The 26,565-nt window shown below is 43.4% G+C and overlaps 1 protein-coding gene and 1 long non-coding RNA gene across 4 annotated transcripts in view; one reads left to right on the top strand and one right to left on the bottom strand.

The window, feature by feature from the left end:
- The window catches only part of LOC102020062, a 58,245-nt gene extending 44,080 nt beyond the window's left edge, over positions 1-14,165 (bottom strand). The window contains exons 1-4 of one of the 2 annotated variants that reach the window (XR_262284.1): positions 13,957-14,165; positions 13,444-13,626; positions 4,488-4,641; positions 842-885 (exon numbers count right to left, since the gene is read on the bottom strand). This is a non-coding gene — a long non-coding RNA (uncharacterized LOC102020062). The remainder of the gene's footprint in view (positions 1-841; positions 886-4,487; positions 4,642-13,443; positions 13,627-13,956) is intronic. The other variant, XR_262285.1, reaches the window with a different exon arrangement.
- A 58-nt stretch (positions 14,166-14,223) lies between these two features.
- Nelfcd (negative elongation factor complex member C/D) lies at positions 14,224-26,532 on the top strand. 2 transcript variants are annotated; one of them, XM_013518267.1, is made up of 15 exons: positions 14,224-14,349; positions 18,160-18,275; positions 18,490-18,599; positions 19,710-19,819; positions 20,908-21,015; positions 21,667-21,819; positions 21,994-22,124; positions 22,852-23,017; positions 23,279-23,413; positions 23,836-23,975; positions 24,706-24,820; positions 25,159-25,254; positions 25,334-25,474; positions 25,819-25,948; positions 26,038-26,532. In XM_013518267.1, exons 1-15 carry the CDS (start codon positions 14,239-14,241, stop codon positions 26,070-26,072), a joined length of 1,797 nt encoding a protein of 598 aa, XP_013373721.1. In that variant the 5' UTR covers positions 14,224-14,238; the 3' UTR covers positions 26,073-26,532. The 2 variants fall into 2 exon arrangements, with proteins under 2 accessions (XP_013373721.1, XP_013373720.1); XM_013518266.1 differs by having other exon boundaries at positions 18,157-18,275.
- Positions 26,533-26,565: the final 33 nt, after the last annotated feature.

The raw sequence follows: 26,565 nt of genomic DNA, 5'->3' as shown, positions 1-26,565 counted from the left end.
ACAACAACTGAAATTAGAATTTTACCAGAAGGGCTCAGTCATATATTAGAGACAGTAGAAGAAAGAACAACAGAAATTACCCAGTCCAAAGAACAGTGACGAGATAAACATTGAAGAAAATGAGAGAAATGAAATGCTGATAGATATCTGATGATACTAAGAAGTTATTATTTTAGATATCATACCACAATCAATATATGTAATAGTTATGCATTGTCTTAGTTACTTTTCTCTCATTGATGGGACAAAATACCGAACACCCAGAATTAAGGAAAAGTTTATTTAACACACGCTCTGTGGAGGTTTCAGTCCATATTCAGCTCGCTCCAAGGCAGAGTGGCACATGGCAGAGGGCAACAGTTCTTGGTTACGGAAAACAGCAAAATAAACAAAAGCAAAAAGGGAGGTGCAGGAGCAAGCCTCTTTACCTCCCTTATGTTGTATGCAAGCCACCTGCCTCAGGGCGGTATAGCACTCACACCTATAATCTCAGCATTCGACCATAAATCAATCACAACCCAATAAGCCTACCCCCATGATTGTACAAGGCTTTGGGGGGACAACTAGACACAAACCCTAACATGTGACACTTATAATGTACCATGGTTAGTGTTTTTCAATAATTACTTGACATATTTTAAGATAAAAATATTTGATGACAGAAATTTACATCAAAATAATTATGAATGTGGGATAACTAGTACTACATGGATATGATCACCTAAGACTGGCAGAATTGATAATTCATGAAGCTTTATTACTGTTACTTTTCTATATGTTTCAAAATGTCCAAAATAAAAATAAGGGCTAGGAGTGTGTCGCTCAGTGGCAGACCACTTACTTGCCTGGCATCCATCCACAAGGCCCTGGATTCACTCCCCAGCACTGCAAAATAAAAATAAAGTTTAAAGTGAGAATCTCCAGAAACGGACTTCCACAAACTTGATAAAGGAACTTAGTAACATCACCAAAACAAGCTAGAGGTCAGAAATAGTAAGAAAAATGAAAATGCCGTGGCAGGCCTGTTGAGAGACTACACCAAGTACCCAGGACAGATTCCAGCAAGTTGGGGCTGGAAAGACCAGTACAATGAAGCTCAGCCCCAACTTCTTAACATCGTGACATGTGACAGTGACAACAATGTATGGCCCATGACCCACGCAGGGGCCAGGGACAGGAAAGCTCTGCAGTACAGGACCAGCAGTCGCCAACCCTGGCTGATGCTCCTTCTTGTTCTATCACCCTGAAAATTTCATCTTGTCCACAACAGTTTCACAGAAAATTCTACTTTCAGCTCCTGCCTTGGTCTGCATGTGGCTTGCCCTTAGTGTGCATGGGAAGGGTGGAGTGAAGGATTGCAGAGGTGCCCACTGAGGGTTTTGTCTTCACTAATCTCACCTTTTCACAGTTCTCAGATGACAAGAACAGTCCAACTAGAAAAGAATGTAGGAATATAGACATTTGAGCTATAACTCCATCACCTGAAAGCCTGACCAGGGCTGAAGGATCCACCCGCAAGACGACCCCCATGCAAGGCTGCTGGCAGGACGCTGCAACTGCTTCCCATGTGTGCTTCATGGGTAGCTGGGTCTCCCCAAAGAGAACGAGGGAAGCCACAGTGCCTTCCACAACCTCATCTCCAAAGTCATGTATTGTGACTTCTTTTTTATTCTATTCAATAGACCTGAGTTGCCAACTCCAGTCCATGCTTCAAGGACGCAACTTTCTTTCACTAATTCATCTTTCTGAGTCTTCATATGCATGTAAAGTGCCTACTGAAAGGACTATATGCAAAGGTGTGTCCTGTGTGTCACTAACACATTAATTTACTTTTGGATGCTAAACCAACCTGAATTCCTGGAACAAATTCCACTCTGTCATAGCCTTTGATCCTTCTTATTTTGCTGGATTTAGTTTTCTGCATTCCTTTTCAACTTTCTTGAAGTGGTAGCCTTGGGTTTTGATTTGAGACCTTTTTTCTGTCACAAACATAGTAATCTGCAGCTGTAACTTCTCTTTCAATCACTACGGTAGCTATGCCCCACACATTTTCTTAGGTTGTGTTTTTGCTTTAATTTTGTTTACAATAGGTTTAGCTTCTCTTGTCATTTGTTCTTTGGTTCATAGGTTACTTAGAAATATGTGGTTTAATTTATATTTGGGGTTTTCTGAGGTTTCTTTTGTAGATCTCCATTTTTATTCAAATATGACCAAAGAATATATTTTATATGGTTTGTCTTTAAAGTTGAGTCTTGCTTTGTGATTCCTCTTATAATCAATCCTAGAGAATGACCTATATGCCTTTGAAAAGAATACATTCATATTTTTAGTTTTTTGGGTGGAGTTTTCTAGAAATGTCCAGTCTAGTTGGCTGATGTTCAAGCCTCTATTGACTTTTTTAATGTGGTAAAGAAAACCCACATGAAATAAAATTTATCATATTCATCATTTTGAAGTTTTAAGCAGCGTTAAGTATTTTTAATTATTGTGATACAGATCTCCAGAACTTTTCCATCTTGCAAAACCATTAAACAAGAAGTTGCCTCTCTTCTGCTTTCTGAAGAATAATCACCATCCTACTTTCTCTTTCCATTAATTCAATTCAAAGATTAAACCCTGTTTATGTGGAATGACACAGTATTTGTCTTTAGGACTCGCTTATTTCGCTTAGCATAATTTTCTCAAGGTTCCTGTTCATGTAGCAGGTGCCAGAATTTTCTTCCTTTTTAAGGCTGATAATATTCCCTTGCATGCACATACCATGTTTTATTTATCAGTTCATCCACTGATAGACATTTGGGTTGTTTCCACCTCTTGAGTTGTGACTAGTGCTGCTATGGACATGAAGACCTTGCTCCAAATTTTTCTGGATATATTCCTACAAATGGGATAGTCGGATCATATGGTAGTTCTGTTTTTAATTTTTTGGAGGGACTGCCACAGAGGTTGCATCATTTTACCATCCTACCATGGCTGAGTTTTGCTGTTTAGTTGTTTATCAACTGTTGAGAGTGAGGTATTGAAATATTTAAGTGTTATTGTTAAATTGCCCATATCCCTTTCAATTCAATAAATTTTTTGCTTCAGATACTTTGAGTTAATCAATACAGCCTGATATATATAGACACTCCTAATTATTATATCTACTATATGTTTGACTCATTTATCATAATTATTTGTCTCTAAAGTTTTAAACTCTGTTTTGCCTAGTATTGGTATAGAAACTCCAACTTTCATGGTTACTGTTTACATGTATATTTTCTCCAGTGTTTTGCTTTCAACTTATTTGTGTCTTTGAATCTATAGTATATTCATTATAGACAGCAGATTGTTCTGTTTTTCTTTCAGTCTATCTCTGTCTTTTGGGCTATGTAGTCTATTTTCATTGAATAAAGTTCCTGACATGTTTGGATTTATGTTTCCACTTTGCTATTTGCTTTCGATTTGTCTCATGTCTTCTTTGTTCTACTTTATTTTACGTTACATGTGCTTTCACAAACCACTTTATCTGTTAATTTTTTTACTATCTTTTGAGTTTTTCATTAGTGATTGCTCTAGAGATTATATATACATATTAATTTAGCAAATCTGTTTCAGAGTAACAGTAACTTAATTTCAGTAAAATATAGAATCCTTGCTTCAATATATCTCATTTTTCCTCCCCACCTTTTGATATTACAAATACAATATAATGTTATAATTATTGCTTATACCATATATATCATACACGACTTTAAAACAGAAAAAGTAGTATATAGGGACTTGTGTAGCTGTCATTTCTGGTATTCAATTTCTCCCTATGAACTGCAGTTACTGTGTAGTATTACTCTCAGCTTAAAGGATTTCCTTTAGTATTTTTTATAAAGCAAGTCTATGAGCAACAAATCCTCTGTCTTTATCTGAAAGTGTCTTAATTTCAATTTTTTTATATTTAAAGGATATACTGTTTCTGGTTGACAGTTTACTTTCTTATAGCTAAATATGTCCCTCCCCTGCCTTTGGCCTCCATCGTTTTGGATGAGAAGTCATTTACTAATCACATGTCTCTTTTTGCCTTCAAAAATCGGAGAATACTAGGCAAAAATGTCACAGATTTATGTTGTTCATACTTAAAGTTCAGTAATCTTGGCTAATAAACTTCTCAGTTTATGAGAAGCTTTTGTTCTGTTTCCAGAGGTCTAAAGTGTCTATTTTTGTTAGTTGTACCCAACATTACTGCTCATTTGGTGGGGGGGCAGACTATGTTGGCTTCAATGCCATCATGCCAAACGAAAGAAAATGATTTGCTTTTTTCAGTTGAAACAGGAAGCCACTGAGACACATCAAGCAAAGGAGGGCCATGATCTTGTCTGTGTTTTAAATGAGTGCTTTGGATACACATATTAAATAATTATTGATGCATAAGAAATTACCCCAAATGTGTATGCTTAAAACAACAAGTTATGTCATAATTTTTTCTGTTGGCCAGAAATTTTGAATCAGCTTACCTGGATGGTTCTGATTCAGGTTCTCTCATGAAGTTGCACACAGGAGGTCAGCTGCGAGTGGGACCGGGGTGGAGATTCCACCTTTGCTTATTTATTTAGCTGCTAAAGAAAGTGGCTTCTCCATAGGGTTGCTCAGAACTTGGCATCTTCCCTCCTACAAAGTGAGTGATCCAAGAGACAGTATGGGCAAGATAGAGATCTGATGTCTTTTTTATGACCCAGCCTATGTAGTCTTCCAAGGTTTCTGCTTTATTTCACTCATAAGAAGTGAACTAAGTTCAGCAACTCACATTCAAGGGGAGGGAAATGAACCACCATCTCTTTAAGAGTGGAGAAATAAAAACCTCATACTATACTCTGTGAACTACGCTGCTACTCTTTGAAGAATGGACTGTTATAGAATAAGGGTTAATGAGTCAGAGCAGCTGGAACTACTTCAGTTGCCCAGGTGAGAGCTGATAGGAACTTAGATTAACACTGTGGTGGTAAAGACGAAGACAAGTGGACAGATTTGAAGTATTTTCCAAGTGGATCAGATGTGCCTTTGGGTTGGATAGAAGTGAAGGGGGAGCAGAAGTGCAGGATGATTTCCAGGTGTCTGACATCGGTAAGCATGGTGCTAATGGTCCCATGACCATCCAAGAGGGAAGAGAACAGAAGGATCAAGCACAACGTGCTCATGGACATGTCAAATGCCCATCGGAGCCATAACAATAGGGTTAAAAGGCAGTCAATTCAATTGAATACTCAAGCTTGGACATCAGAGAAGACATGAGGGCTAGAGACACAAAGCTGAGAGTTCTCAGGATTAGATGGCTCAGAAGATGTGGGAATGAGGTCCCATAGGAAGAGAACGCAAGTAGAGAAGAGGTCACTATCCAAGTCCTAGGAACTGCAATATCTGAAGAGGCAGAGGGACAATGAAAAGAGCAGTCTGAGAAGGGACAGCTGATGAGGTAAGAAGAAACCAAGGAAAGGTCATACTTAAGGTCGGTAGTGTCATGTCTGTGTCAGAAACTGTGAGATCGGAAGTGTTCTTAAGACATGGAAAACATGGCAGCACTGCTATGAAGTGATATCTCTACTATGGCCATTTTACTGTACTGTCACCTTTTATTTTTTCCATTATGCCCTATTCTTTGTCCTCTGAGTTCAAGTCTTAAGTCTCCATGTAAACATGATTTCCTTGCAAAGGCATGTGTGCGTGTGAGTGTGTGTGTGTGTGTGTGTGTGTAGCGCATACGTACATGTGCTACTGGGGATTGAATCCAGGGTTTCCACCCCAAGCTATATCCTCAACCCTTTTTAATTTTGAGACAGTCTTGTTAAGTCATTCAGTGGCCTGGGCTGGCCTCAAACTTGCCAGCCTCCTGCCTCAGCCTTTCACAGTGCTGGTATTACAGACATGCACCACCATTCCCAGTGGAAAGACTCTTCTTAACTCCTCTTTGAGTTCCCTACTTTTCCTATCATTAGAGACATCCTTTTTCTTTGCCATTAGGACTATATATACTATATCCCTGGCTGAGCAATATTATGTTTTCGGTCTAAAATGTCCCCCCGCAAAGCTCATGTGTTTCAGTAGATGGGCTTTTGGAAAGGGACTAGAAAGAGAAGGCACTAACTTCATCAGGGGATAAACCCACTAATGAGATTATAATCTGATGACATTATTGGGAGGTGATACAAACAGGAAGTAGGGCATACTTGAAGGGAGTGGAAATTGGGGTTCTGACCTTGGGGCCTATTTCTTGTCTCCAGCCGCTTTCTCCCTGGTTCTATACCTTTATCTTTGCTCCCTGGCTTACCTGAGGTGTACAGCTTTGTTCCCCACCCCACCCCCCTAAATTAATCTGGACATTCTGCACAATACTTTTCAAAAACAACAGGTCAACAATATCTCAGGAGGCAAGACCTGTAGTTCCAATTATTCTAAATCATTGTGACTTAAACACTGGGCTTAACGCTTTCATTATGGGCAGTTCATGCATCTTTCAATAATAAGTAACCTTTTGGTTGAGGAAGAAGTAAGTTAAATAATCCTTGATTCTATAGGCACAATTATATATATATAAATTTATCTGCTTTCAGTTCAGGAACTGTTTAAAAAAAATCCAAGAGGAGAAATAGCAGGAGTTTAACAGCCATCTATTCTTTCCAACATTTTCAGAAAGCAAATGAAAACGCACCCTGAAATAAGTCAACAGCAGGGCTACTCAGTAATTTAATACACTTTAATCTCGTGAATTGAAGCTCAAGCTGAATCCATTGAATCCAGAATACAAACTTCCGCCTCCAACCTCCTGTGAGACATCTTCACGTGGGTTCTGTGGCACCTCCAATTCCACGTGTCTCAAATGTGCTGTCACTGTTTTCCCGGGCAGAAATCTGCCCTCCTGTCAGGCTCCCTGTCTCCGCAGTGGGCTGGCCCCACACTCAGGGGCTACACTACTCAGAAAAATCCATTCAGCCTCTGCTCCTTGCTCTCCTCCCCACCTGCAAGCCCGCCACATCCTCTGCATTTTGGCCCAATCTCACGAAGCAGCTGCGGCCCCTTCTCGGCAGTGAGCTCTTAGTTAAGGCCTCTTGATTTGACTCTCTCCTTCTCATTCACTCCCCTCAGATCCTGCTTAGCTAAAGAGCCTAGAAAACGCAGGCATGTCTGCATTGTCTGATCCTCAAAGAAAACAACAAAATCCAGACATTTCATTTTATCAAAATAACTAATACGTAGTCTGTAAATTGCAAAGATTAAGAATAAGTGCATCTAAAGGTCTCACCTCCTGAGATTTTGTTGAACTGTTGTTTTTAAAAAGTTTTGTTTAGAATGTCCAAATTAACTTGGTAGGAAGTATGTTTTATTAAGCAAGGACTACTTGGATTCAGCACACGAATGTATTAAAGCAGCCCAGCATGGTGATATATGCCTGTAAAACCAGCAACTCAGGAGGCTGAGGCAGGAGGAGCTCTTGTTTGAAGCCAACCTGGGCAACATAGTGAGACCCTGTCTCAAAAATTAAAAATAATGGATGCAACTACAGGCCATACTCCTAAGTGAAATAAATCAGATTTGCATATGTAAACATCATATTGTCTCCCTAATGTAAGAAATTGAAAGCATAAATAAGATCCAAAAGGTACAACAGATACTGTGAAAGGGAAAGAAACTGCTCAAAAGAAAAGAACAATTGGGATGGGGGAAAGGAAAAAAGAAGGGAAGAAAAAAATATATATATACACACAAGGTAGCTAAGATAACTGTACTACTAATTTCTATTAGTTCATTGAAAGGAACTATTAGGGCTTATATTGTTCGATCAACTCTGCATGCCTATATCTGGTAATCTGAGCAACTATTTTTATTTTAAAAATTTAAAAAACTAACAAAATAATGAAGACAAAATCAAAACAACACAAAAACAACAAATACATGATCGCAAAACAAAATGATAGAAATTAACAATGGTTGCTACATTACATACTGTTATCTTCAATGAAGTTGCTCAGTCCACCAGACCTAAGAATGTAAGAGTGATCAAGCAATCAGAGACAGTAACAAGTAATAATAATAAAAAAAATGAAATGATGCAGAGCTTCACCATACAAGATGGTAGGAGTTCAACAATGGTTCCTATACTACATATTGCCGTTTTCAGATCAGTCATTCTGATTACCAGATTCAAGTGTGCGAAATTGGTCAATAAGAAAGAAAATTTTAAGCATTGACTGTTCCTTTCAATAAACCACAGACATCAGCAATACACCTATCCCAGCTATTCTTGTATATACACATAAATTGTTTTTCATTTTAAAGAAAAAAATACCCAAAATAACAAAAACAAATACATAAACAAAACAGCATAGAGAACAATAAAAATGATACAGAATTTCAAAACATGGTGATAGGATATTAACAATGGTTGTTATATTACACAATGTCATCTTCAAAATGGTTGCACATATAACCAGATATAAGTGTGCAAGACTGATCAAACAATTACACATTAACAGTTCCTTTCAATAAACCAAAATACTAGTAGTACAATTATCCTAGCTATCCTGTGTATACATATTCTTTTCCTCTTTCTTCTTTTTTTTCCTCTCCCCTCCTTCACTGCAGTTAAGCAACTACTTTAAAGATAACAATATGCAATATAATAACCATTGTTAATTTCCTAACATCTTGTTTTGAAATTCTGTATCATTTTTATTATTTTTTATTCTCTTTAAACTAAAAAATAATAAATAAAACACTAAAGGTAAAAGAAATTAAAAATAAGGGAAAAAGAAAATGGTGAAGTGGTGATCAGAAGCAAAATAATGCAATGACAGGATGAATCAGTAACTTTCAATAACTCTCAATGTGAATGGTCTGAATTCCCCAATCAAAAGACACAGATTAACAGAATGGATCAAAAAACAAAACCCAACAATATACAGCATATAAGAAACATATTTAATCCAAAAGGAAATGCAAAGATTAAAAAAAATCAAAGGATTAAAAAACAAATTCCACGCAATGAGAACCAAGAAAAAAAGCAGGACTAGTTCTCCTAATTTTAGACAAAGTAGATTTCAAGCCAAAGTTGATCACAACAGACAAAGAAGGTCATTACATACTGGTTAAGGGAACAATTCAATAGGAAGAGATGACAATTACAAACATATATGCACTAAACACCAGCATACCCAACTTCATAAAACAAACACCACTAGACATAAAAAAATCAGATAAACATCAACACAATTACAATGGGGGACTCCGAGACTCACTGTCATAAATAAAATAAATTAACTAGACAAGAAATCAACAAAGATACATCAGAGTTGAACCAAAACTTCAAACAAATGCACTTAATAGATATCCACAGATTATTCCACCCAGCAACACCAAAATATAAATTATTCTCAGCAGCACATAGGACTTTCTCAAAAACAGAACACACATGCTAGCCCATAAAACATGCTTGCTTAAGTAACTGCAAAAGAATCAAAATTATCCCATGCATCTTATCATATCATAGTGTAATGAGACTAAAAATCAATGGCAAAAGAAATGACAGAAATTATGCAAATGGAAATTTAAAAAATACTCTCTTAAATAATCAATGGGTCACAAAAGAATTCACGGAAGAAATTAGACAAATGATAATGCAACTGCAACATATCAGAATCTATCAGACACAAAGAAAGCAGTTACAAGAGGGAAGTTTATACCTACAAATGCCCACATCAGAAAAACAGAGCAAGCCCAAATCAATAACCTAATGATGCACCTCAAGGTCCTAGAAAAACAAGAGCAATCCAATCCAAAGCTAGTACAAGGAAGAAAATTATCAAGATCAGAGCAGACATTAATTAAGCTGACTAAAAAATACAAAGAATTAATGAATTGAAGAGCTGGTTCTTGGAAAGAATACGCAAAATACATATATCCTTAGTTATCCTTAAGAAGACTCAAATCAATCCAATTAGAAATGGAAGAGGCAAAACCACAATAAACTCTGCTGAAATCCAGAAGATTATTAGTAATTACTTTGAGAACCTATACGCTAATAAAATGAAGAATTCAGAAGAAATGGATAGATTACTAGCTATTTATGAGCCATGTACCAAAGCTGAACCAAAAAGACATAAAAACCCTGAATTAATCCAATACTAGGTAATGAGATTACAGAGATAATAACAAAAACTACCAAGTAAGAAAAGCCCATGTCCTGATGGATTCACTGTTCAAAACTTTAGGGAAGATCTAATGCCAATAGTCCTCAAACTCTTTAATGAAATCAAAAAGGAAGGAGTACTCTCAAAGTCAGTCCTAGAAGCTAACATTACCCTGACTCCAAAACCAGAAAAGGACCAAACCAAAAAAGAGAACTACAGGGCAATCTCTTTAATTGACCCAAAGATCCTCAACAAGATATGGCAAATGGGATGCAACGGATTATCAATGACCAAGTAGGACTCATCCCAGGGATCCAGGGATGATTCAACATATGCAAATCAGTAAGTGTAACACATCACATAAATAGAAACAAGGACAAAAATCACATGATTGTCTCAACTGACACATAAAAGACTTTTGACAAACTCTAATGTCCATTCAAAATAAAAATCCTGAAGCAAACAGGTAATCTGATAAACGCCATCTATGACAAACCAATACCCAACATTGTATTAAATGGGAAGAAGCTGAAAGTTTTCCCTCTAAAATCAGGAACAAGACAAGACTGTGGAGGACAGCTCCCCTTGAAAGAACAGCATTTGGCCCTACTGCTGTGTACTGATATGTACAGAACAGGCTAGGATATTTTTCATCCTCTCAATTAGCTTTAAGCAATGCAAATGGGTCTAGCGAGGTGCTGATGTGTAGTCTTTAAAGCAATGACAGGTTAGTAATGCCCCGCCTATAGCTCCCAAGTAGTATGCATGAGCTAGGCTGAGTGATGTTGGCTGAGACGGAGGCTCCAGAAAGAATCTATGATGTCTCAGGGCATGAAAATTATGTATCAGAGCCAAAGCACTGATCCCTACACATGAGATACTTACTCAATCAGTGATATGCAGATTGCTTTCTACCTATTTCTCTTTCTGCATATTGCAGGCCTCCTACCTACCCTAGCTCACAAGACACACATACTTCTCGTCTTTCTCTCAGTCACCCATACCTGAGCCATGCCCCTCTTTACAAATTAATAAAACTCTGGTTTGGTCCTGGATTGAGGACTTTGTTCCCATTAGCCATTGTTCTGGCTGGACTTAGGACCCCCTTGGCTCCCCACAACTACAAAAATGCCTTAGTGTATTTGTTCTCACTATGGGTCACACTCGAAGTGGTGGATTGGAATTAATTTATTGGAATTCCAACAACTTTCCCTCGGATTACAAATGTACACCGAACCTTGACAGGTCTGGGAAGAGCTTTCTATACAAGACTACCTACTGTAACTACTACTGTTTGATATAGTTCTTGAAACATAAAAACAATCAGGAAAGAGGAAAAAATAAAACAGATATGGATAGGAAAGGAAGACGTCAAATTATCATTATTTGCAGATGACACGATACTCTAACAGAAGATTCCAAAAATTCCACCAATAGACTCCTAGAATTAATAACCAAGTTCAGCAATGTAGCAGGGTACAAAGTCAACACACAAAAATCAAGTTTTCCTGCACACCAATAATAAACTCACCAAGAAAGAAATCAGGGAAACAATACCTTTTACAAGCATCAAGAAAAATTAAATATTGAAAAGTTAACCTAACCAATGAAATGAAAGACCCCCATACAGTGAAAACTACAGTACTCTGAAAAAGGAGATCAAAAAGGACATCAGAAAAAGGAAAGATATCTTCTATTCCTCAGAAAACAGAACCAATATAGTCAAAATGGCCATATTTCCAAAACTGATAAACAGATTTAATGCAATCCCAATCAAAATGTCAAGAGCATTCTTCACAGAGCAAGTGAAAACAATTCTAAAATTCATATGGAACCAGAAGAGACCCAGAATAGCAAAAGCAATCCTGGGCAACAAGAGCAAGGCAGGGGGCATCACAATTTCGCACTTCAAGTTTTACTACAAAACTACAGTGATAAAACCAGCATGGTGGGGCCAGAAATACATTTCAGTGGCACACGTGCCTGCCTGGCAAGCACAAGATCCTGAGTTCGATTCCTAGTACAAAAAATAACAAAAAAACCAGCATGGTACTAGGAAACAGAAAGATATGAATCAATGAACGGAACAGAGGATGCAGAAGCAACTCCAAGCACATTTAGCTTCTTGATCTTTGACAAAGGGGCCAAAAAACTTACACTGGAAGAAAGACAGCCTCTTTAACAAATGGTGCTGGGAAAACAGGCTAGCCACATGTGTAAAATGGAATTTTGACTTGTATCTCTCACCTGTACTAAACTGAAATCAAAATGGATTAAAGATCTAAATATTAAAAACTTTTAACCAGTTGGAAGATAAAATAGGTAAAACTCTTGAAGACATGGGTGTAGGCAAGGACTTTCTGAACAGAATCCGAATTGCACAAGAGACAACACCAAATGTCAACGATTGGTACTATATTAAATTAAAAAGTTGCTGCGCAGTAATAAAGGAAACAACCAATAGAAGGAAGAGACAACCTACAGAATGGGAAGAAATTTATGTCATCCATTCCTTTGACAAAGAACTAGTTATCTAGAATATGTAAACAATTAAAAAAACTAGACACCCCCCAAATCAAAGACCCAAGCAAAAGAGGGCAACTGAAATAAACAGACACTTCTAGAAAAAATACAAACGCCCAATAAATATATGAAAACTGCTCACCATCTTTGGCAATTAGACAAATGCAATTAAAACAACACTGAGATTCCACTTTACTCCAGAAAGAATGTCTACCATCACGAAATCAGGTAACACCAAATGCTGGTGAGGCTGGGTGGGGGACCCTTCTTCTTTATTGAATGTAAACTAGTCAACCATTATGGAAACCAGTATGGAGATTCCGTAAAAAAAATGATAAAAAAAAGAAATTCCACTCAACCCAGCCATTCCCCTCTTACCGTATCTTCCTGAAAGAATTAAAGACATCATATCACAGTGAGCTACGCACACCCATGTTTATAGCAGTATCATTCACAATAGCTAAATCTCGAAAGTGGCCTACATGTCCATCAATAGCACTAGCGCTTGTGGCCTCCTGTCATTACTTCCCTTCCTTTTCAGCTCCCTCCATGAAATGTAGGTTCCTCCAGAGTAAGGACCGTGACCTATTTATTCACCATGGAGCTCCAGGGAGTAGCGGAGTGTCAGGCACTGAGGAGACACTCAATGACCTTTTGTGGAGCCCGTGAAGGAAGGAGTGCCTGGAAGCCCAGAGCCCCTTACACCCTGGGTAGGGTGTTGCTCGCACTCCGGGGTTCTTGAGGGCCTTCCTCAGGGGCACAGTCTTACCTTTCAATCACCCACAGCAGATGGTGTTGAACTCTGCCCCAAACTCACCCTCGTCCTCCCTGGCCATCATTCTTGGCCGCTTGCTAGGAGCCAGGGGGCTTCGGGCATAAAAGCACCATCTCAGGGGCGGGAGGAGCACAAGCTCCAGGAGCCTGAGCAATTAGTGACTTCATGAGACGCTATCTGAAAATTTTAAAGAAACAGACAGGGCTGGAGATGTGCAAGGCCATGGGTTTAATCTCCACTACTACCCTCACCCTCCCCAACAAAACAAAATAAAACAAACCCCACCCCCACCCCCATCTCAGCTGCCCTCAGCAGGGGCCTCAGGTAGACCCTTTTCCAGGGCCGAATCATGACTTCGGTGGGCTCCGGGCCCTTCTGCCTTGAGGCCCCTCGGCCACTAAACCACACGTTAGCAATTCTATTTTACCCTGCACTGGGTACCTCCTGCCAACAATAAAAGAAACTTAACCACACTTTCCTGGGCACTAGACACTGTCCCTGACACACCTGTGCCCAACTCTCAGGTACTGGCAGTACCGGAAGCCGCAGCAAGGTAGGACCAAGGGTGCCGGGCCAGTGGGACTCTTCCGGGCCGAGCGGAAGCCCCCAGCCCGCCTCCAGTCGGGGATCCTAGGTCGGCTGGGGGCGTTCCCTCAGCGCCGCCCGTGAGTCCGGGCGCGGAAGCCCCGCGGTCCCGCCCCTCCACCAAGCCCCACCTCTCGCCTACCCAGACCGCCGGCTGTGCCGTGGGACTGCGCATGCGTCCTCCCGCCCAGACCCAGTTTGCGCATGCGCGGCGAGAACTCGCGAAGTATGGCGGGCCCCGCGCCGGGTACTATCATGGCTGAAGATTACTTTGGGAATACCGCCGAGTGGGGCGAGGAGGCGGACGGCGGCCAGGTGAGAGGGGTCACCGGGCGCCCTCTGACCGGACTCTTTTATTGCCGCCGCCGGGCCGGCCCCTCCTCGCTGGGCCCTAGAGGACCGGGCTGGGGCGTCCGGGGGGCGTAAGCCGGCCCGCGGCCGCCGGGGTCTCCGCTGCCCGCCCGGCCCCCCTGCCCGCCCCACGCTGCCACCGCCGCGGAGCCTCAGTCTCCCCACGCCGGTGGACCCTGGTAGCCTGGAGACTGACGCCTCGGACGTGCACGAGCGAGGCTGCCCCGGGGCGGGAGGGATACAAACTCCCAGGTGGGGTAGAGGGCCCGCACAGCTGTAAACAAAGTGAAACTCCGAACTCCAAACCAGCATCCTGCGGGGAAAGTAAACTTTTCTCACGTGTGTTCTGCTGTTCGGTAAACCAAACTCTTTTCAGGAGTTTGGGCAAATTTCATCTATCCTTGGACTGGATGACAGAAAGGATCTTGGAGCCTTGACCGTCCGTCCGCGTTTGCGGTGGGAGCCCGGGGCAGCATTCTTTTCCCCTAAAGACAGGTTGGGAAGTCAGAGGAGACGCCCCTGAGGTGTATAGTTGCCGAACAGCTGCCCAGGCTCATCTCTGGTAGACTGCCCTGTAGATTTTGGGTAGGAGATCCTGGGAATGTGCCTTTATAGCAGGAACTAAGATTTTGTTTTGAAGGAATAAAGGATTAAGTGGAATGCACCGGGGCCAGGCGTATAGCTCAGCGGCATAAGCGCCTGCCTGGCAAGCGCAAGGTCCTGAGTTCGATTCCTGCTACCAAAAAAAAAAAGTGCAGTTCACTTCCTCGATCAAGGTGGTGCTGAGAGGGCACTGAAGAGGCGAGTTGTTTCTGGAGCGGAAGGAAGACCTGAGGGGTTAGTTGGTGGTGGGGCAGAGGTTGAGGGACCAGATTCCCAAGGGTGTCGAAGAGCTGCTGACCAGTTGAGTTTGAACAGGGCATGGCATGAGTAGATTCTCACGTTGCTTCATTCTGCTGCTTTGGGGATGTTAGTGGAAGGGATAAAGAGTCAGAATTAGTTAATTGGGAGTCTGGGCTGAGTGTTAGCATGAATTTTCTCATTCCGTGCTCAGGGTTTTGAGTTGGATATAGTCTTCTCATAAGTGAATAAAGTGAGACAAAAAGACTAAGTGACCATCCCAGCGTCATGAAACTAATAAGGAATGGGGATGCAAATCTATTTCTTTTTTTCACATCGTTATTTCACTAAACTGCGGACTACTCAGGAGGCTCAGGTGAGCGGAATGTAAAGGTCTGAATTAGCCTGCTGGTCACTTTGAGCATTTGAGTCCTAAGCGTTAGAACTAGAGCATACCTCCGGGCCATCTAACCCTATGCTGTCTTTGTGTAGACAGAGCACCTGAGTTATGTGCCCCAGTTTATGCAATTAGGAGTAGCAGAGCCAGGCCTAGACCTTACTGAAGAGTGGTTGGGAAGTCTCATGTTTGGAGAACGTTCATCATGACCCTGGTTTGGCCCACTGACCATACGGGACTGGTAGTGATGAAGAGGATGGGCCACGTGTTCATTTCTTGTCCTTTCACCTGTGACCTCTTGGAAGAGGAAAACTTTCAGGGAGATGAGGGGAAGGTAGCATTCGCTGGGTTTGGAAAGATAGCCGGTGACCCACGTTGCATGCACTTGATGCCATTTTACTTGGTTTGGAGGGGCAGGAAGATGTGTAAGGAGGCAGCAAGTTGTTAAGTCCAAACAGCTGACGTGTTGATTAGTCCGGCTGCAGCTGCACACGGAGAGTGGTAAGATGGGAGTGTGGGTGGGTGAGCAGTTGGGAAGAGCAAGGTCTTGCTGCTGCTTGGATATTTTTCCGAGGAAGACAGGAAACTAAGCACGTTGTGGCTTATGAAGGTCACTGTAGCATCCAGTGTGAAAGATGATTGCAAGGAAGGACTGAGACTGAGGCATATGGGGAATGTTGCCACTCGACGCATTAACAGAATGAGGAAGAGGACAGTAAATAGGGAAGAAGGGCCAAATTGGGGTGATGTGTGGGAGGTGGAGTTACTGGGTCTTTGTAACTGGAGGTAACAGAGTAAGGGAGGAGAAACTGAGGATGATTGCAAAGTGCGCGTATGACAGGTGGAAGGGCCTTTTACTAGAACATGGTTTGTGGGCAGATCTGTTGTCAGTGAGGGACAAAATCAGTTTTGGACCTCAGGAGTGTGGTGTCCTAGACAACTGCATACGTGATTCTAGAGCTCAGGAGAGAGATCCACGCCACACTAGAGGTGTGAGCAGTTAGAGGTACAGTGCAGGACAGGATGTAGTAGCAGGAAATGGGAGGCCAGGGGAGAATGAGCCTCAGGCTGAAGTCTAGCCTTCCTCAAGGTCTCTCTCACAAATACAGTCTCGGAAAAGACTTCCTCTGTCTTCAGTGAAGCCCTTTCTGTTTACTTCCAAAACATTGCTTTCAGATTGTTATTTCAGACCAGTGGTGGGCAAACTTCTGTAAAGGGCCAGATAATAAATACAATAGGCTGTACAGGACTCTGTTACGACTACTTAACTTTGCAGTATTAGGGAGTAAGCAATCATAGATAATACATGGTAAAATAGGTATGAGTGTATTTCAATAAAACTTTATTTACAAAAACAGGAAGAGGGCTAGAGTTGGCCATAGTTTACTGGTCTCTGGCCCAGTTCTTTTCCCGTTATGTTAGTTGCAGGGAAGTTGTGAACTACTGTGGAAAAAGCCATCTCTCATATTTTTTTTTTTTTTTTTTTTTTTTTTTCTCCGGTACCGGGAACCGAACTCACGACCTTGCGCTTGCCAGGCAGGCACTTTGCCGCTGAGCTAAATCCCCAGCCCCCTTTGTCTTTTTTTTTTTTTTTTTTTTAGTCTTTCAGTGACTGTACAGTCAGCATAGAGTAGGTATTCAAAAACGCATCTGCTTTTAGTTAGGATGGTAGCATTAAAGCTGGACAGACATGAGGGTCATTCAGTCAGCTGTTATCACGTGGCTGTCAGGAGGTGAAGCAGCCTGTGTGAGGTTGCTTCCACTTAGAAGTGAGACTGGAATCCAGGCAGGCTTGTTGATTCGAAGCAAGTTAGCAGTTTTTCCTTTTGAACCATAAATAGACAGCTCAGACTTTTAAGAATCACTTTGTTAGTCTTAGTTGGAAGGCATTAAATGATAAATATGAAATAATAACAGTGAAGGGGCTGGGGATTTAGCTCAGCAGCATAGCACCTGCCTGGCAAGCACGAGGTCATGAGTTCAATTCCTGGTACAGGGAAAAAAAACGAAAAAAAAACCAGTGAAAGCAATAGTAGTAGCCAATATCTGTTAAACTTATTAAATATTTGATATTGTATTTGGCCCTTCCAAAAATTAGCTAATGGAATCCTCACAGAAGCCAACAGAAGAGGACATGGCCACTCAGAGGCTAAGTGCTTTGTGTAACTGCAGTACAGTTTACCAAGCTGGTCACACATTCCACTTGGTGTGATTCTAGAGCCCATTCTCATAGCTACTCACCCCTCCTCTAGCCCCTTTTCATGAGATTATCATGGAAGTCAAATGAAACTGTAGCCAGGCACAGCAACATATATCTGTAATCCCAGCACTCGGGAGGCTGAGACAGAAAGATCACCTGGGAGTTCTTGGCCAGCCTGGTGAATTTAAGGCCAGCCTTGACTGTACAGTGAGATGCTGTCTCAAAAAAAAAAAGAAAATTATGTGGAGCAAAATTTTCAAAATGAATAGGATTATACAGATTTAAGGAAAGATTACAGGATATTTCTGGTGCACTGGCCCCTCGCCTCTCCCAGCAGCAGGAAGATGATTCTGGAGAAGGAGAAGATGATGCAGAGGTGCAGCAGGAATGCCTGCATAAGTTTTCTACGCGGGACTATATCATGGAGCCCTCCATCTTCAACACTTTGAAGAGGTAGGTGAGGGCAGTATTTGCACTCCGAGGGAGGCCACAGCTGAGAGAGAGTTTTATAGACAGACCCTGAAGATAACCTTCCAGGAATGGAAGGCTTCGAGAGTTGCCTCCTCACTTAAAAACCCTCAACCCAGTTACCTTGCTCCTTACCTCCCTGTCCATCCCGGCTTGCCTGCCGCACTCCAGGGTGATAGCTGCTCTTTGCTTTTCCCAGGTATTTTCAGGCAGGAGGGTCTCCGGAAAACGTCATCCAGCTCTTATCCGAGAACTACACTGCTGTGGCCCAGACTGTGAACCTGCTGGCCGAGTGGCTCATTCAGACAGGTGCTGGGCGGGGCTTGTCCTGGCTCATCCCCCCCACTTCCTTAACAAACCTTTGGACCATTCTGATGCATTTCTGCGTTCCTGGTTTTTAAGATTTGTATAAGTAAGAGTTGAACTTCTTAGCTGTTTTTATCTACTCCACTCTTCTATTTGATTCAGTAATTGAGGTTTACAGATAGCCTGCAACTATGATTCTCATTGAGCTGCTTTCCTGCCGTGTTGTAGAGTTATAGAATTAGACAGTGTGTGTTGAGTGTGTCATTTTCAGAGGCCTATTATAGCAAGCAGTAAATGATGGATAATTTAAGACCAGCTGTGGCTATGGCTTTTAGCTAATACGATCCCAGTGGAGCCTTACTGTAAACCCACTGGACACGGTGCAGATGACATCACTGGAGGGAGGGCTGTCCGGAAACCAGTCGAGTGCTGTCACAGTGATTAGACCCAAGTGAGTCGCTGCTACATCTGCTCTCTTCTCTGGAGTAGGGTGTGTTTCCCACCTTCCTACCTGTCTGGTTCTGTCTTTGTCCTTGGTGAGGATTTGAAGATGTTGCTGTCCTTTGTATGTAGTCAGGATAGAACATCCTGCGCGCCACTCTGTTGTCTTACCAGTGAATGGATTTTTTTTTTTTTTTGGCAGTACAGGGTTTAACCCAAGGCTTTCATACTGAGCTATATTCTAAGCCCTTATTTACCTGTTTATTTCTATTTTTGATTTTTTGAGACAGCGTCTTGCTATATAGTGCTGGTCTTGAACTCACTTTGTAGGCCTGGCTGGCCTTGAACTCATGGTGATCCTCCTGCCTCAGCCTCCTGAGTGCTGTGATTATAGGTGTTATTTTTTATTTTGAGATGTGGTCTCACTGAATTGCTCAGGCTGGACTCAAACTTGGGATACTCTTGCCTCAGGCTGGGATTACAGGTGTGCGCCACCATGCCGAGCTCAGAATAACTGTTTTTAAGAGGGCCACATTTAACTGTTTCAGAAGTGGCTAGAAGCAGTTCTGTGCTATTTGGCTCCTAGAGTGACTTTAGCCATTGCCTCTTTCCGCAGGAATAGAGTGGCTTCTGAAGTTGCCATTGTCTCTTAGTGCTTTCATTTTCTTGCAGGTGTTGAGCCAGTGCAGGTTCAGGAAACGGTGGAAAATCACTTGAAGAGTTTATTGATCAAACATTTTGACCCTCGCAAAGCAGATTCTATTTTTACTGAAGAAGGAGAGGTGAGGAATATTGTTCTGTATCGCACATCCCAGCACCGTCTGCTAGCCCCATGTGTGAGTGGCATGTGGCATACTATAGAATGCTAAGAGTTGGGTCCTGTGGTGCAAACGACCCTCTCTGCTGTGCAGAGGGAGGTGCTTGCCCACAGGAGGCTCCCAGTACCAGGCCAACACGAGCTGCAGCCCTTATCTCCTGACTCACCGGGGCTCTAGGATGCCGCTCTGTGAGAGGAGAGACCCTGGGTCCTCTGAGAAGCAGACACTGCGACTGCACTGGACATGTGGAGAGGATAGAGCCGACCCTGTGAGGAAAAGTAGGAAGGTGCTGGAGGAGTTTGGGAAGCCAGGGTGAACATCTGATCCCGAAGGCCCAAGAGGACAGAGGGTGGTTGGTAGGGAGAGAGACAGGCTACATGCAGCATTTAGGGCATTTTGCAGGCCCAGCGAGTTGCCTGTTACAGAAGCCTATGTCTCCTAGGGCAGGGCTGCCTCAGGAACCCCACTGTGCTCAGGCGGTGGCTGGGAGCAGCCACAGGGAGCCTGGCCTTGGCACAGACAGGATGGCAGGTTCAGAGTGCAGTGCCCCGTCCGTCCGTCAGTCACCTGCAGGAACACCTGGAGCAGTGGTGGGAATGTATGGCGCCCGTGCCGCGGTGGGTGTTAGGATTGAAAACTAAAAGGTTTGCCACCATTGGCCTAGAGGCACATTTTCATGGCCATCTATGCACTTTGAGTTGCCTTTTTCTCTCCTGCCGAAGGCATACAGCTGATTGACTGTGAGTTAATCGTGTGTGCGAGGCAGTGCCACTATATACATGCTTGCGTGGGACTGCGTGTTTCCCAGGAAGTGCCCTTCCACATCCTCTCACGGTGAATTGGAGCTTGCAGAAGCTGGGATTGGGGTCTGGGGACTCTCCTCCTGCCACTTAGCTGGCTGTGGCTGTGACCAGCCCTGGGTCTGCTTCCTCCATGGCTGGACGCCCATGGGGGCTCTTCCCGCTGGAATGTCCTGTGATTGTTTATACAGTGTAGTCTGCACTCAGGCTGAAGCCAGGCCTCTTACCTTGCTGTTGTGTGTTTGTTGGCAGACCCCAGCTTGGCTCGAACAAATGATTGCACACACCACTTGGAGGGATCTCTTTTACAAACTGGCTGAAGCTCATCCGGACTGTTTGATGCTTAACTTTACTGTGAAGGTAGGAAGAATCCTAGGGTCAGAGAAAAAACAAAAATGTGTGTGAACATTCTTTGGTTATTTGGTGGTCGGTTTCCCTTGACAAATCGTATGTGTTTTTTTGGTGAAGGTCTACATCATTTCCGGTCAGTAAGCCTTACACTGAGAAAGGGAAGCATAGAATTTGTATATGTGTTTTTATGTAAGCACTGAGTCTGTTTGAAGGTTTAATACTTTTTTTTTTTTTTGGTAGATTTTTTAAGATAGGGCCTAACTTTGTAGTTCAGGCTGGCCTTGAAATCATATGTACCCGGGCTGGCTTTGAACTCCAGGGATCCTCCTGCCTCAGCCTCACAAGTGCTGGGATTACAGGCTTGCGCCACTACACCTGGCTTTGTTTTAGGGTTTAACGGGGACATATTTAGAATGTGCGTGTGTTCTGAGGGGCCTGTACGTGTGCCTGCTCCTTCTGCTTTCTCGTACACAGAGACCCTGCACAGGTGGTAACTGTGGGTCATGGCCTCGATGCTTGCAAAGCAGGAAGCACAGCGAAGGTTGGGGACCTGAGACCCGTGCTTATGTGTTCTGCTCGCCGCAGACACTGACCAGACACCCTGCTCTGAAAGGTGGGGTCACTGAGTCCTTACGCTCAACTTTTGTTTCTGTGTGGCAGCTGATTTCTGATGCAGGCTATCAAGGGGAGATAACCAGCGTGTCCACTGCTTGTCAGCAGCTAGAAGTGTTCTCCAGAGTGCTTCGAACCTCTCTAGCCACCATCTTGGATGGAGGAGAAGAAAACCTTGAAAAAAACCTTCCTGAGTTTGCTGTAAGTTCTTTACTTTGTGAATCTTGGATCGAGAAGCTTTGTGGGGTTTTGGGTTTCAAGCATGAAAAACGGCTTCCTGCGCCTGCCCCGAGTGTAACTCCCCTGCCCGAGAACTGTTCTCTGCACTTGTGAGTGCTGTGAAGCCCCAAGCCCTGTCTCACTGTCCCCTTCCAGAAGATGGTGTGCCACGGGGAGCACACGTACCTGTTCGCCCAGGCTGTGATGTCGGTGCTGGCGCAGGAGGAGCAGGGCGGCTCTGCGGTTCGCAGGGTCGCACAGGAGGTGCAGCGCTTCGCCCAGGAGAAGTGAGGCCATGCTCTGCTTCCCGCCATTCCCCATGAAGCCCCCGTCCCTAGTCCCAGCCACGCGCAGCCCCTTCCGTTCTGACGTCTAGGTGAATTCATACCCTGCAGAGCTGGAAGTCGGGGTAGTTTTTAATTCACCCGGAGAACTTGTCTTTCGGATTCTTGCTTTAATGACTGTTCTGTAAAGTAACTGAGTATTCTTCAATTCACTGGATGTGTAACTGACATTTTTGTATGTTGGGATCATCAGTAGCAATTAACAGGAGTTTTAAAATAGTAACTCACTGGTCTGATATATTATAGTCGGTACCTTGTAGAGCAGTTTCTCTTACTAACTTTATTTCCTTCTACTAATATAGTCTTATTAAGGTGTTTTAAAAGTGTATGATTTCCTTTCTCAAATCTGTAAGCTGAGGGCTGGGGATTTAGCTCAGCGGCACAGCGCCTGCCTGGCAAGCACAAGGTCGTGAGTTCGATTCCCGGTACCGGGGTGGTGGGGTGGAGAAAAAAAGAAGAAAAAAAAATCTGTAAGCTGTATTGGAATAATTTTTTCCACTTCGCTCTAAATGTTGTTTTCATGGGTCATTTAGTCAGTAAACCAGTGAAGGACAGAAATATGAAAAAGAGATGTCAACACTTTAAAGCCTTACATGGTAGAAAAGAAAAAGAAAAACAGAAACACATAAACTGGCTTGTTAGTGACAAGCTGTGTGGTTTTTCCATCAAGAGGCCATGATGCCAGTCAGATCACATTGGCCCTGGGCACAGCCGCCTCCTACCCCCGTGCCTGTCAGGCCCTTGGGGCCATGCTGTCCAAAGGAGCCCTGAACCCCGCAGACATCACAGTCCTGTTCAAGATGTTCACGAGCATGGACCCCCCTCCTGTTGAACTCGTAAGTTACCTCTCATTTTGATAAGATGGGATACGCCCAGGGCGGATTGGTAGGGCTGCTTTAGAAAGTCTCTCCACTTCCCTGACTCTCTTAAGGCAGTGTGAATGCAAATCCCTGTTGACATGGAAATATTTCTGTCCTTCCGCATCGCGCCTCAGCCTTCAGGCAAGGTGGAGCCGCTGCTTCCCAGAGTCGTGCAGGGTGAACGTGAGCGTGTGTGCTCACCCTCCTGCCAGCCCCCTTCTGGTATGTGCTTCTCAGATCCGGGTTCCAGCCTTCCTGGACCTGTTCATGCAGTCACTCTTCAAACCAGGCGCCCGGATCAACCAGGACCACAAACACAAGTACATCCACATCTTGGCTTATGCAGCAAGTGTGGTTGAGACCTGGAAGAAGGTACTGTCAGCCCTTGTGGACTTCGAGGAGCCAGGTGTCCTCTGCTGTAGTATTACTGGGGAATTTTGGCTGCAAGAACCCTTGAGCCTACCTAGAGTTAGAATTGTTCTCTTCTGTTTGTGCATAAGATGGCAAAAGTTGTAAACGTCACAAGAAACTATACATTGCTTTTTTGATACTTCTCCAGACTGTGATGTGAAATGTAACTAAAGAGGTGAAATTGATTGCCTAAGCCAGAGGCAAACACTGGTCTTATTGGGTTTCATTTTCCGTACCATGTGACTTTGTAGTCGGACAGTTAATTTGATCTCTGACTGCAGAGATAGGGAAGGGGACCTGCAGAGGGAAGTGGCCGATGCCCGGATGCCTAACAGTAAGGCTGTGGTGCATCAGGATTCACCAGCTTGTGCGTGTGTTTTCAGAACAAGCGGGTGAGCATCAATAAGGATGAGTTGAAGTCAACATCGAAAGCTGTGGAGACGGTCCACAATTTGTGTTGCAATGAGAACAAAGGCGCCTCTGAACTTGTGGCAGAACTGAGCACACTTTATCAGTGTATTAGGTGAGCAGTGGAACCAATTCCCAAACTAAATCCTCAGGGGAGGTGGCTCAGGTTTTCATATTCAAAGCTCACATAACAAAAGCTTCTGGAATACTTAGGCCTTATGTTTATTTTTTTCAACATACGTAGAGAACTTTAAACAGGTTTAGCAGCATGAGTAATGTTCAGGTGTTTACTAGGCAGAAATCTGTTCAGTAAATACTCAGATTAGACTCAGTAAAAGGAAAACCACCCAGAATTACAAAAATTGTTTAAAGAGAGGGTTCATTTGTAGTAAAAGTCAAAGCAGCAAAGTATTGCTTATATAGAAATGACTTCATGATTATGCCATTTATGTAAATGTGTATCTGAGAAATACTGCATCCTTTAGGCAGTTTAGTCTTTCCTCTTTTATTTATACTGTGAACCCAGGAAATGTTTGCTAAGTAAGGGTAAACTTGAGCCCAGTCCCACCAAAGTCAGCGTGTTTCACAGGAATGGTCTTCCATTTAAATTAGTAAAGTAGTTTGCATGAACTGAGAATCCAATCTGCTTTGCACTCTGCACCGATGGGAGCTGCTATCTCATCAAGCCATTGCCGCTGTAAGGGACTCCTGGCAGCACATACTAAAGGGTGAACTGATGGGCATTCTGAGTTTCCTTAAACATTGTAATCCCTGATGCTTGCGGCATATTTCAGCACCTTTCTTGCTCCTGGTTTAAAGGAGTCATTCTACCTGATTATCTGTAGGTTTCCAGTGGTAGCAATGGGTGTGCTGAAATGGGTGGATTGGACTGTGTCCGAACCAAGGTACTTCCAGCTGCAGACTGACCATACTCCAGTACACCTGGCATTGCTGGATGAGGTATGGGGCCAGAGGGCCATTTGCATTGTACACAGTGAGTCTGTCTTGTCTTGCGCATGCTCGTATTTCCCTTGCATCTTCATGGTGAGTTCAGTAGATACTCTTTCTAAAACTAGTTATTTCTGTCCTAAATGAAGACTTCAATGGATTGTGTAGATTTTTTGGTGTCTGCTACATGTTAGGGGAAAGATGAGCCTGGTCCAGTATTTAAGACTGTCACCCTCAGCAGTACCCTGGCTTTGGTAGCTGTGACAGTGAGAGTGGTTCTGTGTGTTCTGAGAGGGAGCCTGGAGACCTGACCATACTTCTCAGCAAGATTCCCTTTGGCCTGTTTGTAGATCAGCACCTGCCACCAGCTCCTGCACCCCCAGGTTCTACAGCTGCTCGTTAAGCTCTTTGAGACTGAGCACTCCCAGCTGGATGTAATGGAGCAGGTGAGCAGCACCCCAGGGCTTGTTGGGCCTGGGGGAGCACCCCATTCTGACCGACTCCTCTGCCCCTGCTCTTCTACAGCTTGAGTTGAAGAAGACCCTGCTGGACAGGATGGTTCACCTGCTGAGTCGAGGTTATGTACTTCCTGTTGTCAGTTACATCCGAAAGTGTCTGGAGAAGCTGGACACTGACATTTCACTCATTCGCTATTTTGTCACTGAGGTCAGCAATGCACCGTTGGTTTCGTGTTTCATGCTCTTTACACTAGCAGTGCCCTTTTTGACTTAATTTAGTTCAGTTTGTGCCTAACTCTGGGAACTGTGCTTTTGATAAATCATGGAGATGGCAATGACAGATAGCAATTTTGCTGAGTTCCTCCTACCTGCAGGAAGTGTTATATGTTTTCCCCACATCAGCACCCTGGTGTCTTAGTGTTGGAGACTGATGTCACCAGGGAAGGCAGAGAGGGTGGGGGGCTTATCTCCAGACTGACTGTCTTTTCACCCCATTGGCGTGGTGTTCCACACTGGCTGCAGGCAGAGTAACCCCACTTTTCCCCCACCTAGGTGCTGGATGTTATTGCTCCTCCGTACACCTCTGACTTTGTGCAGCTCTTCCTCCCCATCTTGGAAAACGATAGCATTGCAGGCACCATCAAAACAGAGGGCGAACATGACCCTGTGACGGAATTCATTGGTAAGGCCCATGTGAATGTGCACTGGCTGCAGTGCTGCGTGCTACCTTTCCCATCCGTGTCTAGCCTGTGACTGTGTCTCTCGCTGCAGCTCACTGCAAGTCTAACTTCATCATGGTGAACTGAGTCAGAACAGCCTGCCGAGCTGAAGCAGAGCCTTGTGGAGCGTGGCTGGGGGACCCCTTCAAGCAGCTGCCATCTGAAGAGGCTCAGTCAGCATCTTGGATGTGGGGTCTGCTAGGAGGGTGTGGATAATTTTTTTAAGAGGAGAATGTTAGCAGTGTGAGAACCTACCGTTAAGGATGGTCCCTTCTGTGTTGTCAGCCCAGTTTGTTCCTAAATCCTGTGTGCAGTGCTCATTTCCCTCAGTTTAGGAACCAGGTTCATATTACCTCTTGGGACGAGTCTACTCGTCAGGCCAGGGATGGTAGGAATTCAGAAAGAGACACTTTGGTGAACTATTTTCAAGGTAGATTTAAGTTTCCTCAGAAGAACCAAGTTGGTTGGTTGATTTGAGTTTTTTTTTCTTTGTGTGTGGATAATTGTTTAAATTTCCTAACAACATGAAATAAATTTTTAAAAAGCCTTTCTGCTGGGTTGGAATGTATAGGTCCTGATG

This window comes from Chinchilla lanigera, unplaced genomic scaffold (assembly GCF_000276665.1).
Source record: "Chinchilla lanigera isolate Chin_1 unplaced genomic scaffold, ChiLan1.0 scaffold00044, whole genome shotgun sequence".
NCBI classification, from domain to species: Eukaryota; Metazoa; Chordata; class Mammalia; order Rodentia; family Chinchillidae; genus Chinchilla; species Chinchilla lanigera.
The sequence above is the reverse complement of the archived record's forward strand: the minus strand, read 5'-3'. Positions and strand labels throughout refer to the sequence as shown.